This window comes from Syngnathus leptorhynchus, chromosome 9 (assembly GCF_054491065.1).
Source record: "Syngnathus leptorhynchus isolate UIUO chromosome 9, UIUO_Slep, whole genome shotgun sequence".
NCBI classification, from domain to species: domain Eukaryota; kingdom Metazoa; phylum Chordata; class Actinopteri; order Syngnathiformes; family Syngnathidae; genus Syngnathus; species Syngnathus leptorhynchus.
The window spans coordinates 6,241,844-6,260,091 of NC_141203.1; the positions used below are offsets into that span (position 1 = coordinate 6,241,844).

General features: G+C 41.8%; 1 protein-coding gene across 4 annotated transcripts in view; it reads left to right on the forward strand.

Annotated features, from left to right (window-relative positions):
- Nucleotides 1-842: 842 nt before the first annotated feature.
- Nucleotides 843-18,248, forward strand: part of LOC147050841 (ras-associated and pleckstrin homology domains-containing protein 1-like) — a 31,156-nt gene continuing 13,750 nt past the window's right edge. The window contains exons 1-5 of one of the 4 annotated variants that reach the window (XM_085920685.1): nt 843-1,249; nt 11,507-11,565; nt 17,634-17,762; nt 17,847-17,943; nt 18,029-18,162. In XM_085920685.1, coding sequence (XP_085776811.1) covers nt 17,634-17,762; nt 17,847-17,943; nt 18,029-18,162 — 360 coding nt within the window. In that variant the 5' untranslated portion in view covers nt 843-1,249; nt 11,507-11,565. Of the gene's footprint in view, nt 1,250-11,506; nt 11,566-14,360; nt 14,423-14,821; nt 14,961-17,633; nt 17,763-17,846; nt 17,944-18,028; nt 18,163-18,248 lie in introns of those variants that run through there. The other 3 variants (XM_085920688.1, XM_085920686.1, XM_085920687.1) reach the window with 3 other exon arrangements.

Below are 18,248 nucleotides of genomic sequence, written 5' to 3' on the forward strand. Positions count from 1 at the left end.
ATTTTAATTAATAGACTTCTACATTTTCAATGGGATCTCTAAGATAAACATAGCTTGTACAGCATTGTCAAGTTGCTCAAATTTATTGGAGCTGGACATAATTTGGGTGGAAGGCAAGCAGACATAATTATTAATAAATGACCTCAAGGGCAACCATCTTGGACAGAATATCACACACATATACATAAATGCACACACACAAGACGTGAAAATTAAAATTAAACATCACATTTTTTACAACGCGTTTTAATATCCATTGAGGGAAGACATTTTTTTATATAAGGGTATTATAAAGCCCCAAAGGTGAGGTGACCGAGATGCCAAATGCAAGGCCCGCCACTGGGGGTGTTTTTTGTAAAGTACTGAGGCCGGATATACTCGCTCAAAGCCGAGGAGCTTCAGTAATCCTGCATCAGCATTAACACAGTACACCACTAGAGGTCAGACTTTAATATGAAAAGAAACTGTATTGGGTTTGCGTTAGAGACATCAGGGAATTTTGGGATCGCTTTTGGGATAACGGTAACTAGAATAGAATAGAATGATCAGGGCTGATTTCAGTGTGGAGCCGGACAGGAAATGGCCGTGAACGCGCAGAACAGTGGTAGTGGATAAACGTTCCAGTTGATTCACCCCCCTTTCCATCACCGCCGCCAGGATCCGGTGTTGAAACATGAATGGGTGAAAGCCACGCTTGATACATCGGAAGCGGGGAATTTCCGCTTCAAAATAAAATCTTATGACAAACAAAGTTGATAAACTGCACCACGCCTCTGTACAAAAGAATGACGTAAATTGCTCTGGCGAATCGGGGGGAATTCGTCAAAATTAAAAGATGCGACATATATAGCCAAGGTTACAGGATCAAATTCAAGAATATAGCAATTTTTGGCGTACGTGGGGGGTTATCAAGTCAAAAGTAGTATTAGCTACATTTCCTCGCCCCTCGAATCCCGTAATTTCTGCTGTGAGGGGTTTGTAATTACTTTTACTTTGAAATCGTCACCCAGAAGTCGCGCACCAAGCTTAACCGCTAGCTTGCCCTCGGAGTCAGCGGCGTTCGGGGCTACAGTCAGACGAGTCAGTGTGGCAAGCGGCTAAGGGGGGAAAACGGGGTCTGCCTGGGGGAAGAGGAGTCCGTGAAAACCGGGAATTAAACCGGCAGAAGCCTCGGCCCTTTTCCTGCGGAGTTCCCACCGCTTGTCTCCTGCAGGCTTTGGCTCCCTAAGTCTGGGCTCAAATCTGCACGGTAAGTAGCCGAATCCTTGCTCACCTTACCGCATCTGTGTCAATGTTCGTTGTTCTCTCCCTCGCTCTCTCGCCTCTCTTTTACAATCCAATTAAACTCCCCGCAACGAATCTGTCCCTTTTCACCCTGCGCCAGAATTGACACAGTTCCTTTAAATAAGATCTGTTGGTTGGGGATAAAAAAGAAAAAAAAAAAGCTAATTAATCCTATTAGTGGCTGCATGTGATACCAGTACGGCGTCCTCCGTGCACGCATTATGCATATTAAAAGGAGGAACGGGTGCTGAAAAGGATGGGGGCGATAGATGGAGACCTTCTTTCCATCCCATTATGTCAACGTTACATCCATGTTACCTCCAACCCAGGCACCGTTGATCCAAAACGCCGCAAGGCCTTGCGTTACATACATACACACACACACACACACACACACACACACACACACACACACACACACACACACACACACACACACACACACACACACACACACACACACACACACACACACACACACACACACACACACACACACACACACACACACACACACACACACACACACACACACACACACACACACACACACACACACACACACACACACACACACACACACACACACACACAGTGGCTTCGGATGCGCAGGCTCGCCGGGGAGCCGCAACCGGTTGACAGCGCCTCTGCAGCCGGCCTGTTTTGGCTCTGCTGTCTCAGTCCGTGGGGGGCCAAGCCAAGCGTGGAGGGGCGGACACGAGCAAGGCGTGGCACGCGTGAAGCATGACGCACATATGGGCGTGCGACCCCTTCCTCCCTCGAAACCCCCCCTTGACCCCCTTACAGTTGTCATTGAAATGGCTTACACATGTGAACTGTAGCGCGATTTATTATAGATGCAGACTCTCCGTGTGACGTCAACATTAGGAGTCAGCAGCAGTGTATTTGGATCAGAAGGGCTAATATAGACTGCAGAGCTGCGTCAAACAAAGTACACCTAAAACCATATATGTATGAATTTTGTCATGAAGAGTCATGCCTTGTTTATGAAGAAATTAAGGTCCATGTTGAGAAAAAGGCCTTATCGTGCAATTGATAACAAGAGGGAAAGGAATTTCCTGGATCTGAACCAAATATGTAATGGTTGCTTCCATGGCCCATGCCCCACCCATTGTTGCAAAAAAAATATATATTACCCCACCCATCAAAACATAAAGCTTGCCTCGAGACGTAAAATGCATGTGGTACCATGTTGTACCAACTGCCTAGCTACAAAATCAAAATATAATTATGTGACAACAAACATAACAGATCACAGCATTGCACCCCTATTTGTTTGCACAGTTGGGAAATTTTTGGGACTAGTGACGTCTTTCTGCAAGACAGAGCAGCAAGTATAATAAAATTTGAATTAGTGGGCGGCACAAATGAATCTGGCGATGAATTTTCTCCGCCTGTGTCAACCGGATCGTTTGAAGGCAGTTAACATTATCACGATTGTTTTGTTAAAAAAAAATAAAACCAAATTCATACCTGCTACCTGCACAAACTCACAAAACCCATCAACAAAACCAACTGAAAAGCAACTACTCATTTCTTCAGACCACAAAATGTGTTCCATGACATTTCAACCTGGAATGTCAAAGTGCTCTTTCTGGTTATCATCATCTCTAAAGGAGTTGATCTGACAGGAGTGCTACAAAGTGAGTGTCTCTATCATCTAGTGGTAATGGTGTTGTTTCAACTTAAAATTGATGTGGTAGAGAAAACATGTTTATAATATTGAGTGGCCACTCGGAATGTCGGCAAATAATTGATATATTTTAATTCCAGACAGACAGGTTTGATTTTTAGTTTCCCTAGTGAGTCATTTAAGGAAAATAACTTGAGATTGTTCCACATGATGAAGCAAGTCATAATTTATATGCACTATGGAGAAAGACAAGGCTCTTTCTATTGATTTAAAGCGCAGAGCAGTTCAGTTACTTGTGAAAGGAATAAAAAAAAAATGAAAACATTGTGTGTGGTTTTCAAGGAAAGTTGGGATTGAGTGTATAGTTGCTCATACTGGGCCACGCAACATCTCCAACCTGATCCATCGGAGGTGATGTGGAATAATTTGGCCAGACAGGAATCCCCGAGCTGTGGTAAAGTGGGGCATAACCCAGTCCCAGTAGTGTTACAAGTTAAGTGGAGTATAAAAACCCTCGCTGCCCTACTATTTTAGTATCAAGGCTGCTCGATGCTGGGTATCGTGAATGTGTGTTAAATGACAATTACGCAGCGAGGTCACTGGACCGCTGGGGCTTGGTCATGCAGATGCATTGTCCGACTCGTTTGATTCTCGACAAAATATCTCGTTCATTTGACTCAACTACTCGGTTGACCTCCGAGGCATTTTGAAGCCCGCTTTGGGAATCAAACATCTGCTCTCCCAGTCCCATGACCGATGTGGTACTTCCTGTGGCAGCGACGCATTCACGGGACAGCAGTGCGCGCCGGTTTGGAGGGCTCCTCTGGTGGTCGTAATACTGACGTTTTTATGTCTGTCACTCGCTTTCTCTGTTTGTGTCCACGTCTCTCCCGTGTGGAAAAGTCGTTCCTCCTCCTCCTCAGGAAATTCCTCTTCATCCCAGGGGTGAGGCCGAAAGAGAGGGTGTGAAGGAAGAGCAGATATTAAATCCGGATGATAGGAAAGCTTTCCACGGCTTAATTTCGGTTTCTACTTTTGATGGATGAAGTAGGAAAAAAAGAACACATTTTGATCATACCTGGAAAAAATGCTAAACACATACAAAATAAATCGGCAGAAGAGGGGAAAAAAACAAAACTGGTAATTTTTGTCTTTTCATACAAATATACTGAACACAAAAATCTACTTATTGAGTCCTTCCCCTTATTCTGACAGTATTTTACATGTGATACCTCCGACAAAATGAGTCACCTTTTCATCATGTTTTTTTTTTTTATTATTATTTTCCTTAGATAACAACAACTTGAGAGAAACAAAGATTTTTTCTATTTTCAAAGGTATTTTTAGGAGTAAAAAGTCAATCTTGAAGGTTCTACTGTACACTTGCAGGTGTCCCCCCCCCCTGGAAGCCTTTCAGTTTTAACCCTAACTGTTCTGATTCATGTCGCCATATTCAATTCTTACCTTGGAGGAAACTGTAAGGACCTAACAAGCCCCAAGAAGAATAATTGTTATCTTCTATATTTACGTGACCTTCTTTCAGGTGGGATTCAATGTGGCGGCAAAATTGGATTTCAAAACATAACGCAAGCTCAGATCACACAAGGTGACGTAATAATGTGTCATTGTTGTACACATCAGGCCACACGTGACTGCCATAACAGCTGCGTGTTTTTTCTTTGTCCTTGGACTTAAAACGCGAGCGTGTGTATGTGTGTCTGCGTGCTCGTGTTGTGGGCGTGTGTGTCCCGTTGCATTTTTTGTGTGTGTTTATTGTTGAAACAGGATTCTGACGGGACAATGCAATGACTTAGTCTTGTTTGTGTGTGCACATGTCACACAAGTAATGGAATATCCAGATGTGGACCACTTCTGTCATTTCTGTTTATTGAACTTGGTCAACAAACCAAACAGTTCGATTGATTCTATTGCTGTATGCACTTAAGTGTTTTGACAGTAAAGTAATACAATATTCAAATTTGTTGGGTTCCAACTTCTAGAGGTGAGGGGTGTTATCTCGTTGTTAGTCCAGAAGACATTCCACTCATCGTGTCCATCGGTGTTGGGCGTGACCTTGTGACAAGCGGGGGCAAGAACACGCTGAGGGTTCGGTTGGCTTTTCCAAACGGAATCTAATTCCAGACAGATGGAGCAGCGTCCTGGCTGCTCTCGCCCCTTGGAAAATTGGGTCTCATTTCTTTCTTTCTTTTTTTTTTTTTTTATCCTTTTTTTATTTTTCCCCTCCGTGTTTTTCCTCTCCACTTTCGCCAAGCCTCCCCCCCCTCTTTCGTTCTCTCTCTCTCTCTCTCTCATTCTCACTCTTTTTGTCTGAGTTGATGTCTTTTGGCCCGTATGGAGAACCAGGAGCAGGTTGTGCAGCTGGGAATCAGGCCTCTTTCGGACTATGCTCACTGGAATCAACGGAACTTTTTCATCAATATTAAAGACCCAATTGCCAATGTTTTTTTTATGTTTTTACTCAATAAAGCTGGACCACCAATGGTTTTGTTAGCATAGTTAGCAATCTAAGCTACTGCTTAGAAGTTGTAGATCCATCAGACTACCAGTTTGTGCTCTTGATGTTTTAAAGTGTACAATCATGAAATATCGTTTCAGAGTGGTACTACTTCATGTTGGTAAGAAAATAAATACCAGAGTCTATATGCATGTAGCACTCTACCTTTCCCATATCTGCAGGCATAATTTAGGATTTAGGAAACATTTGTTGACTAAATGCAGATATGTAGTTGCAACACTAGTTGGCAGAAAATTGCATTGTTGGGCCTGAACGTTGCCTTTGTCAGCATAATTATTTGTTCTACTCTGTCAACATTAAAGCTGTCCAGCCTGATGTTCCTTCCAAAACTCAAAATGGGCCAAAAAGAACATCTGCAGGTCCTTGCGGCTCTGTAAAGAAATATTTTAATCCCAGCTTCATAGTTTGTCTTTTGAGCGTCTAAACGATATATAAAAGTTGCTGAGCCTGAACGGTGGGGCTGAGATGTTGTTTTAGCATGTGCAGGAGTGGAAGCAGGTCTGGAACAGTGGAAGCAGGTCTGGAACAGTGGCTGTGTTCTCTGGCCGTATACCTTTTGGGTTCCGCCACACATGCCCGTGCACGTGAAACGGCTCCAAAACTAACCCCGGTGAGCTTCTGACGCTGGAAGAGATGGAAAGTGCGTGTGGGTAGCGTGTCACGAGGAGTCATCATCCCTTGTGTGGCTGCAGCGCCACCATGTGTCAGTATGTACCAACCCACAAAATATAGCTCTGTCAGCTTTTCTATGGGTTCTTCTCAAAACTTGAAGGCTACGACTTGAGGCTTGCTTGTGACTCCCACCTCTGGTCTTTACACAGATTTATTGTACCTTTTTTAATTTGAATTTTTCTGCTTAGTATTATATGCAGCTAGCATGGATAGACAAGAAAAGGTACATTTCTGATGAGTAAAAATATGTAAATAATCATCTTTACAATAACACTTGAGTTTTAGGCTATTGTATTTTAACGCTATACTCACTTCAAAGTAAACATTTTCATAAAAATATTCATATAAGTGAGAGCCTGTTGTCGGCGGCTCAAGTGCCTCTCACGGCCATTAATGGCTGCTCCATTGGCGGTGAAGATAAGGGCTGATCCAGTCGCTATTGTCACACTCGACAGCTCTTTTTTTTTTTTTGTACACATTTCCCATAATGATCACGCCATTTCACACTTGATCACTGCAAGCGATGGGTTTGATAAAAGACGTGCTTTTTGCATAAGCTATGATAAGTTAACTGGGGAAGAGGCGCAAACAAGGGTTTTAAATGGATAATTGTCATTTCATTTCCAGAACAAGGCTATTTTGTCTGATCAGAAATCATCCCAAGTGATTCTGGGGTTCGAGTTCACGTTTGCTTAAGTTCAGGTTGTTTGTCTGAAAAGCGAGTTGAGGTGAATCTTTAGAACTTGTTGGAACTGGAGCCAGTCTAATGTTGTTTAGCTCAGTCAGTCATCATCTGCACTCTCATTAAATCATTATCTCCGTAACTTACCGTTAGTGTTTGTGTGCCAGATCCAGTAGCAATATACTTAGAGGACACGTGTTTAAAACAAATTCCATCTCTATTTGTTCCCATTTTTGTCTTGGGTAGGCTTGGTCCCAGATGTAGTTTTTGGCCAACGTGGACCTGAGTGGAAATTCATTCTGTGAGATATTTAGCTTGGGTGTCACTGCAAATCCAACCCTCAAAGTACTTTCATGAACTTGGAGCTGTAAGAGGGTGGTGTTATGGGAACATTTTATGCGTGAAGATTTTCCAAGTGGCCTCTACCACAGCAAAAACATGTTTCATCACATTTTTAGCTTATGCAAGCTTGAGCAACCGACAGCCCACGTGCACAAGACAATAGGTCAATTATTAGCATTTCATGTTTTTAAGGCCACCTCTCAGTTATGGTTTCCTTTTGGAGAGCTGTTATGATTGTAAACTCAAATGAATATATGATCACCTGTTACGTCTAGTTTTGAAATTAGCGGCTAGCTAGCTAACACTACTCAAATACGGTTACATGTATTTTAAAAGATGCATTGGTCACAAACACATGCTTGTAATACAAATAAACAAAAATATTCTCCAAGAAATGCTGATAAAGATTTATTATTGTGAAAAAAAGAAAATCCAAATATACCTAAAAGTCAATTGTCTGGCCTGGCTCCTGGGTTGGGGGTTGAAGCATATTGCAGTAGCCCCGTGGCCCCCCATCCTAGCTCCGCCATTGGCCAGGAAGTTACTTATTGAATAGTGAGGGATAGTATTGCAAAGCATTGACGAATGAATAAATCGACCCACCTCTCGATGGTGGAAGACATGAACATCTGCAGTCGGTGGGTTTGATTCCTGCGGCCTTCAGCTGCCTCCAGACTAAACTGTCTCCTCTCTGGCCTAAATAAGGTGCGTTTGGCTGGGAATGGGGGAGGGGGTGTCTACCACCTCTATGCTCAAGTTTCTCAGTTACACGCAACACTCACACACGCAAACATATACACACTCACTCAGTGTGTGCATCCCTCAGGCTGAATGGAACTCATATTTCCCACTTATGTGCTGGTCAGTGAACACCCCCACCCCAAGACAGATGACTTCTTGGATCCAGAAGGTCATCAGTTCTTTGCAAGTTCCCCTATTATAGTTTTGCAGATGACGCACTTTTTCCATAACTGTGACTCTTTTGTGTCGAAAAGAAAGACATAGCAGATAAAACACGAGTCATTCTTTTCTCCTCTATCCATTTAGGAAAAAACGGACAACTACCCAGTGTGTAGTTTTCTTTTATTCAACATATCAAAGTACTGTGATACTTTGGAAGATGGTCAGATTGGCTTTGAGGGTCAGGGCACACATAGATACTTCGCTTACCCTATTTGAACCGACAAAATTTGTGACCTGGAAGACATCAATAATTTCTTATTGGGGAAACTGTCACCACTTATTGAATTTCCCCTAGGCTTTTTGCTATGTGTGAAAACATTTTGTGGTTTTATATCGCTTGCTCTTCAACAGCAACACAGAAGCCATCAAGAAATAAATTTTCGGCTGTGTGACGAAAATCAAAAGCACAGATTTTAGGCTTTCCCCTTCAGCAGTACATACACTCAGCCATATTTAGCAAAGAAGTTGTTTAGCCTTGGAAAATAACACATCTAATCACATCCAGATGAAAGGGCAAACAAAAACAAAATAATTGCAAGATGTTGACAGTCGACAACTCGCAACGCATTGTTCAAACAACAAACACTATTTTCCCAAAGTTTAAAACGAACCCTGAAAAGTTGATGTTAAAAAATCATTTGACCATCCCAAAAAAGAGAAAATGTGCAACTATAAGCATATTTGTGGAAGTATTAGCCAATTTTTGCAAATGCTTTCTTGTAACTGTGACTCATATTTTTTTTTTTAGGAAGCGATGTGACGATGTCACGAGCACAATGCTAAGACTGAAACTAGACCAATTCCAAAAGGAACCCATGTAGCACAATCAGTTATCAAGTATCATTCAGTGACTTGTATTTCGTGAATGTTGAGGCTTTAAGCATACGGATCTCTCACTTTCAATCAGTGGAAAGCTGCTGAGATCGACATCATGATTTTGTGTTGTATAATAGCGGTCTGTATTGCTGACTTAGGTTTGATGTGACTTAGGTTTGATGTTTGTGTATGCCCAACCACCCGCTCCCAAAAAGAAAAAGAAAAGACAGAAAGTAGGAAAAGGTCAGAAGCAATTTTACGACTGAGTCTGTCTGGATGACATTTTGATCAAATTAATTGTGACGGTTCAATGAAGCATTACTGATCTCCGCTGAGTCAGCGAATGACGACCTGGAAACCGATGAAAGGCTTGCAGCCCAGTCCTGAGGCTTTTGACTTTGGGCTTAGAGAATTAGTCACGTAGGAGACGCTACACCTTCCATTTCTGAGGGAATTCCATTGAAGCTCCAAAGGAAGACTGGTGACATGGAATTCGAGATGGTTGTTTTCAAAGCCTTAACGCTAGAGGCAGCTGCCTGGTTTTGTCTCATCGCTGCCTTTTTCTGGAAGGCAACTAGCGGCTAGCTTGTTTCAGCCAAGGTTGAATAACAATTTCATTGGTTGCAGACCTTAAAAAAAACAGATGTAGAAGTTATGGGAGGCCACGGCGAAGCAAAGTTTTGTAGGGACTTGACAGAGATTCTGTTTTGTCCGGAAGGAAATGTCAGATGCTTCTGTTGTCTTCATTAGTGGAACCAGATCATCCAGATGGAGTTCTGCGTGAATCTCTGTATTGAAAATGCAGTCACAGGAGTTTGCCTCCTCATCTATCCCACTTTTTGTATATTAAAAGGAACTACCAAAAAACAAAGTCCAAATAGCAAGCTGCCTTTGTGTCCTGCACACATAGATGTTATTTAAACCCTTAAACCGACACAACTTTGGGGGTTAAGTGGGCCTGGTTCTAAGCCAAAGAAACATCTCTAATTTGCCACTGGTGGATTTCTTAGTTTAGAGGAGCACTTTATTGGTCCCTTGAGGGAGAATCCACATATTTCACATTGGCCAAAAATAGACACATCCTTTAGAAGTGAAGGGAAATGACTGGTTGCATACGAATAAGTGCCCCTTAAGCTTTTGAACGTTTACCTTGCTCAAAAGGCTCCTTGGAGGTGCACAGCAAGCCATGGCACCTACAGTAAGTCCTTAGGAAGGAAGCCCAGAGAGACTAAGCTCCTGCATGCTACCCTTTGAAGTTGGTCTTCAAAAATTCTTAAATTGTAATTGCAGACTTATACACTTTAGCCACCCCATATATACTTTGCCCAAAGTGTTTTAATAAGGCCAGCCATTTGAAAACGTATTGAAATGTAGAAAACGTATTACCGTAATTTTCAGACTATAAATCACACCGGATTATAAACCACACAGGATAAAATTCGGGGATATTTTAGTTATTTTCTTATATAAGCCACACCGGACTATAAGACGCACGTGCGCACGTGTTGTTTACAAAGAAAGACGGTACACAGAAAGCCTTTTTAAAGTTTTTTTTTAACATACCTAAACATTTCATATAATCAGCAGAAAAATTGCTGCCATTATGTTCTTACTGCCGGTTGTTCTAGTCATCCTTTTTTTTTTTTTTTTTTTTTTCATTTCAAATGACTGACCTCGAATAGAATCTCACATTACAATGTAGTCAACAGACGAATCTGCTAACAGTTGCCATGTAAACAACACGGCAGTTCAAGTGATGTCACATAACTCATCCGAGTGCAAAATTCTGAAAGGATAATCGATATGCCACGCCCAATCAAATTAAATATGACTCATGTGTGCACGGCACTAATTCTCACTAATAGTCACGTCACTGAGTTTATGCTGCCTAATCTAAACTGAGGCAAAAAATACACTATCAATGACTGGCTTTTTCCTCTTCAATGTGTTGTGTCAATTAAAAAATGGAGGATACCCAGTGGGATAAATCGTGATTGACTTTGCTGTCGTAGTTCTGCTTATCTGACACAGTGCCCTCCCTCGATCATACCACCACTCTTGGTCAGAGTGCCCCATTGGAGTTGCTACATCCGGTGACTTTTATATCAAAGTTTACTTTTGCCTGGCACGCCTTGCTTTGTTTGCACAATGACGTTATATCAAGAGGGGAGCGCAACATGGAGGCTTTCATGTTGTTGGTTATTTTTAGGTGACTCACATCCCACTCTGCTCGAAGGGAAACACATGCACACACGAACACACACTAGTGCCACCTGCTGACTTTACAGTTGCTGTGTAGACAGCTGCTCGCTGAGAGGTGTTCAGCAAAATGTAGAACTTCAGTTAAATGGAAAACCTAGTAGCTCCTTTTTTTTTTTTTTTTTTTCTCCCCCTTATGAATATTTATGCACTGGCCTATTAAATTCCAAAGCCAGCTGTCAGAAGAAATGCCCTTTAGCCAGCAGACTTCACAGACTGCTGCGGTGTCCTACAAAAGAAATATGATCACGCAATATTAATAATCCCCTCCCCTCCCCCCCCTTCTGTGTGTCTTCAGGGTGACGGGATTGGTCCAACCTGTGCTGTTGCAAAAGCTGGACTTGCAAGAGACCAAAGGTAACAAGTGCCCTACGTCACCGCATCACGTGCCGATTAAATTGTTATATTAAGCGGTTATTGTGGGTTGTATTTTTAATGACTATATGAGGCACACTGTAGGAAATGTGCTATTAAAAAAAATAAATAAATCTTGTCTCTACCATGTGAGCGTCAGCCGGTATTAAACTCCCTTCGCTTTCCCTCCGGGTACAGAATAGATTATGCAAAAACAACCGACATGAACATTGATTTTAATGCAGTATGTAAAGCAGCAAGGACTGTGGTATGAGCGTATGAAAAGAAATCATTTGACCCATCAGCTGACGGAAGCATGAGGGGGACTCCAAGCTTTGTGTTCCAGAAGTGTCTGTGAAAGTTTTTTTTTTTTTTTTTTTCTCCAACTTCCCACCCTGTCAGATGATCGGAACATGCTGTGCTAATTTAAAGTGAAGCACTCATTTGTTTCTCGGGCTGTTGGCGGATCTACTGCCAGAAGTGCTCTTGAAACATTCTATCTGCAGTTTGAAAATCTTGTGGACAAATCACTTTGGAGCTGAAAACGTGATACACGCCTCAATTTGGTGTGTTGCTCTACTCTCATGTCAGCCAATATGCTTAAAAATACACCATGTACGTACGCAGGGTGCTTGTTTGAGGTTGAAGGGTGTGCTTGCATGGTTCTTCATTTTACATGAAGAGAGTCATGCATGCATGCGGCTAAGATGTAATTCAACTCAAGCGCATTTGAGGGGCAGCATAGCATTTTCATAACTATTTATTGGGTGTAGTTCATTCATTTTTTTGGGCTTTATATGTTGGAACTAGCCATTGACATTTCCTTCAACCGTTCTTCCAAGTAGACCAAATCGTGTAGCTTCCACTGCCAACAAAAGGTCACAATTACAATGAAAGTCAGGAAGTACAAGGTTCCCTGTTACTATATAGTATTTTGGTCCTTCTTGGCCTTCAAACCACCTAATTATAGCATTTGCAAGAACACTCTTGACGTACTTTTGAGCGCTAAAATGCTGAGCAAACTAATTTGTTTCTTGAATATTACGGTTACCGTGCCATCTGCATCCATATCGTTCAAAGAGTTACTCAATGAGTAAATGGGGTCTAATAGAACGGATGCAGGCATCCAACAGACTAAACGAGACAAAATGTTTCAAAACTCAAATTGTCCTTGCAAAGGTCAACTTGATCACCACAACCAGCAGACTTGACGGCTCCAGAATATTGAATGGAGGGAGTGTTTTCTTTCAGTCAATGCCAGGATTTAATCGTTATCGTAGATGTAGGCTTTTGGGCCTCGCCTCTCATGACTGGTCGTGGTCATTAGAAATCAGTCTCTCAACAAAGTGTACAATTTCATAGCCTCTTGCATATTGCCTATTGTTGATTTTCTGCCTTGTTCTTATGTCGCTGTTCAAATGCTTTGAAAGCTGCAATTAGGGCAGAACGGTTGTGGCCATTCTCTGAAAACATAGCTCCTAATTTAATTTTTATGTGGATGACACCCAAATTTAACATGTCCCTTAAACAACACAATATAATATACTTTATAGAACAAGTAGAGTGTTGCGTGAACAAGGAATTGTTCAAATAAATCAGGGATTGTCAACTGGTGGTCCGTGGCCCTCTAGTGGTCCACGGCGGTATTGTAGGTGGTCCACAGAATTGGAAATGAAATATAATTGTAACATTTAAAAAAATAAAGTGGATTTATTATTTAGACTTGATTTATTTTCCAACTAAGTGTGTGAATAATTTACCCATCCATATCATGTCAAATGTAACTAAGGTTCCCAAAAGAGACATACAGATGCAAATCAATCGTCTGTGTCGGTCTATCCTCCTTCGGTGTAAAATAAAATAATATTTTGCCAAAGCAGTGGTCCCTGCGTTGCTTCTTGGTTACAATGGTGGTCCCTTGGACAAAAGCAGTTGAAAACCCCTGAAATAAATACAAATATTACAGTTGGTGACCTAGGGGCTCTGACGCAATACTTTAAACCCAAAGTTAGCGAGACTGGAAGGCTGATTTAAAACTCGATGCCGAGATCACCTCGGCATCATCGATCATTTTCCGTCTTTTCCAAATGAACAAATTGGAAAGCAATCGTGCCGAACCCTCCCAGACATTTGAAAATAACAATAGCGTGTTGTGCGTGACATGCTGTCTTTTGCGTTTATCCAATTGTGCATGGAATGCATGAGAAAAATTCAAGAGGATGCATGGTGGGATACGTTGTGGGTCACCCACCGACATGCATATTTAATTACTGTATGTGGTCTTTGCCAACTGTATTTAACTATGCTAACAAAGGCCACACAAGGAGAAAGCATTGTGGAGTCAACACTTTGTTGGCCGGCCCATTTTTTTTTTTTTTTTTTTAATGGCCTCACTGTCGCCTTTTTGTTTCTGCCGCGGCCAAAATTGGCACATGTTTCATGTTACACAGCAGCTCAGCTCCCCCTGGGAGCAGCTGAGATCTGTCTCACAAACACAATAGGGGGTAGTTTGGGCAACAAACACGGCACGAGTACAAACCTCCATGCTTAGCGTCCTAAGTGCACCAGCGTGTGTGATTGAGCAAGGAACTTGCTGAGCAATCAGAATGCTAATGAGAGCAAAATGCTCCATGCATCGATTTTTGGCTAGAGGAGGAAGTGACGGATCAACTCGTCTCTCCTTGCCTCCCTCTGGATTTATCACCCCCTCCTCGCATTGAGTAAGAAGCAGGGCGAGGGAGGAAGAGGAAATGATGTCATCCTCCCATGTTCAGTCTCAAGGGTAGTGATATCATTGTTGGTGGATCCACATGCTTTTACTTCCTCTGCTGCCGCGCTTCCTTCGTTTTCTCTGATCCAGGTCCGTTAAAATCACAGCACTAATATCATCCGGCCTTCCTTCACACCGCAAAGACGCTTGGCGGCAACAAAACAAACATGTCAGCCGTGTGAAACTTTGCTGCTGTTTGAGACTGACGTTAAAAGCTTCAAAAGAACCTTTATGACATTTCAGCGTAAAACCATGACCAACCTAAGTATATGGATATTCATATTTATTACCAATTATTATTATCTTCTAATTATTACTATTATATTACTATAATTCTAAACTTGAAGAGGGTGACAGGAAGGAGTAAGGAGAAATACATTTTACTTTCTGCTCCTTTTCAAATATGTACAAATATGTATCTAATTTTGTTTTTATGTTTTTTTTGTTTTTAAAGTTCCCTCTTAAATGTATAAAATACTGCATTTACAAAGCTAATCACGTCTCAGTCCAACATGTAGTGTGGTATCAGAGTTGGCATTCTTTGCATCACTCTTCTGTGTGAAAGGTAACTACAAGCAATGGCAACCAGCCTTTTGGCACTTTCCGAGGTGGTATCAGAGGATTTACGGTCAGTGTAACCAACAAGTATTTTATATATCTGATGCCATGTGGCTATGTGAAAGCTGACACACTTGTGAAAATAATCTCCAAAGAATCCCCCCCCCCCCCCCCACATTTCTTTTGAAAGTCACAGGCAGATCATTTTTATGTCTGTTAAGCTTTTAAAATACAAAAATAATTACTCTTATTGATAAAAAAAAATATAATTCCCTTGATTATTCTCTATATAATTTGTCTCATGGGCCCTCTCCAAAAATCCACCCAGCAAACCTAAAAATATGACACGCGCGCGATATAGAGCGGTGGGAACAGATCACGGCGAGAACTTTAAAAGCCTTTTGGGTTTAGTTGTGGCACCGTCTGGCCGGGTCGGGCTGCTGTCGCCTGGACCAGATGCACGCGTCTACAGATGTTTGAGTCCCGCCTTCTATCTGGCCTAAAAATATATCCTGTAACATTGTATGAGCATTTGTCAGTTTCCTTATGCTACTTAACAGCTGCTGTCAAAGTCCGTATTTAACTCTGTGTGAAATGTCAAAGATCACAGCTTGGAGGTGAGAACCACTTCCTGCCCTGTTACAGTGTGAAGTGTTGAAAGCGTGCCAGGTTAAGAACTTTTTAACCCTTGAAAAAAATCTTAGCTAGTTTGTTTTAGACTTCTTTTTCCCCTTCGCTTTTAAAGTATTTATACAGCCATTGTCGTATCTCCCATCAAAGCCAGCCTTTCTTTTGTTTTTCTGTTTTCAACACGTCATGGCTCGGGAGAAAAGAACATCCACATGGCAGTTTTCCACCTTTGGCGGTAGTATCGGAGCAGTCAGTAAATAATCTGAAAACATAACCATTAAAACATTGTGAAATATGTTTAGTGGAACTGTGCTGGATAAGAAGAAAAAAAAAAGTGGGATTATGGAAAGAACGGAGGGAGGATGATTGCATGGTTTCAGTTTGTCAGACAGAAGCAGTGTGGCTTCTGTAGCAAAGTAATTACTGTTTACTTTGGGCAAGTGTGCGTGCACACACACACACACACACACACACACACACACACACACACACACACACACACACACACACACACACGTATAGGCCCTTAGGACAACTTGCTGTCTCAGCTCTGTTTGACAGAAAATGTCCTTTTGTTTTTGTCTAGCTCTCGAGTCAAGAATGTACAGCTGAACTATCTGACATCCTCTGTTTTGTTTCCTTCAGGTTTGATTTGTTGTACTTTATAAACATTTTAATATGAGTTCATTTAAGCAACAGACAAGGAGTGAGCCCCCGACTGGGCCGTCTTGCACGTAGCTATGATGTCATGATAACTTGCACCAAACAGAAACAACTTTTTTTTTTCCCCCACTGTGCTAAAATAAGAGAGTGTGAGTGGAGGCCACATGAAAAGAGCAGTATGACATTGCAACTTTAAATCATCAATAAGCAATCTCCATCTTTACTTGTTTTGTAGTTACTCCCAATTTTAACTGCACACAAATTTGCCGTGGATAATCAATCATCAGTATGCCTGAGTAAATTATCCAATTTAACTTAATCTGCTTTTTTTAGATATATATGTATATATTTTTTATAGATAATTTTGTTCATCCATCTAGTGACAGAAAAAAAACACATCTTACTGTTTAATATTGACCCAGACGAAAATCCAGGTGAGAAGTTGTGATCGTCTTTGCATTTGGACAGTGTCAGCTTTTCCTTTGCCTTGAATGGGCGTCGTTGTGCAAACGGTAAATTGTCGTACAAGACTGCAGCTGGGAGAGTTCCTGTCGTCGCACGCGCTCACACAGAGCGGCCCTGTGCTCAGGCCTCTAAAATGACAGAGCAGCCGATCCACAAGGATCTAATTGTAGCGCCGCACTCCTCGCCCCTGTGTGCGTGTTCTTCAATGTATTTGTTTGTGGCTCAAGTGCGATCCTGCTCTCTAATCTCATGTGTACGTTGGCTCCATGCATCCCCCTGCAGAAAGGGGCGACGACAAAGCAGTAGCCTAGAAATAGCTTTTTGTGCTGAGGTCAGTGCCTGCTTGGGTCGAGATCAGGTGGAGACAGTGGAAACATTTAGTGAGAGAAATCATGAAAAGGCTTAAATGACTGCTTGTCTTCAATACTCCACATTTACTTCATTTGTTAATTTAACATTAATTAAGATACTACTACAAAAATATAGGAGAGAAGATGAAAACAAAATGTGAATAGTACATGCTTACAACCACTAGATGGCGCCATCGGCCTTTTCTCCGTCTACTGGTTTTACTGCTGTCGCTCACTAAATCTTTCATATTTGTTATTGTTCCCAGATGTTTTTATCAGTATGATTTGTGAGTTTATTTTCTTCCCATTGAACTTTTTTTTTTTAGATATGTAAGAGTAGTATGTTCTGTTCTGATCTCTTTCTGGTTTGAACCCAAGTTGCGGCGTTATGAAAATAGTTGTCTACTCTGGAGTCTGCAAAGTGTATGCTGGTCATTGCTAATGCCCCTCAAAAAAATTAATCAAGTTTTGTTTAAATCACTTATCGCATAAAATTATTCTGTCATATGTTATTGTCATGTATTTTATTGCCTTGGAGTCAAGTAGATGTTCTTTAAGCGTATTGCAATGCAAAATGGTCATTGTCCACTTTTCAAGTTCACAAATGACGCGTGTTTTTCTTTTCATCTTCTTAGATGGACCAGCTGTCCGACGAGGAAGTGGAGGTCAGAGAAGGGGAGGAAGAGGAAGATAGCGATAAGGAGGATCAGGATCTGGATAAGATGTTTGGAGCCTGGCTGGGAGAACTGGACAAACTCACCCAGGTAAATGTACTGAACTAAACAAGCCTCTTCAACTTTATATTTTCTTTTTCTGACACTCATTTCTTGGTGTTTTTGGACCATCAGAGCTTGGATGATGGCCGTCCTCAGCGTAAGGCGCCCCTTAGGCAGGAGACAAACATGGCCAACTTCTCCTACAGATTCTCCATCTACAACATCAACGGTCAGACAGCCACACACGAGTGAAGATGCTCATTTGAGTCCTTTGTGAGCTATCTAACCCAGGTGGCTATTCTGTGTGGTTGCAGAGGCCTTGAATCAGGGAGAAAATGTCGACCTGGAGGCTCTCATGGCAGACCTCAGCTCCATTGAACAGGAGCTCAGCACGGTCAACCCCAAACAGAACAGCAACATGGCGCGTCTAGGACTCACCGATACCAAGGTTGCTAATATTTTCAACCTAGCTAAATTCTAAATAAAGCCCGATCACAATTTGGGAAAATATCATATCCTCACAACAGCAGAATC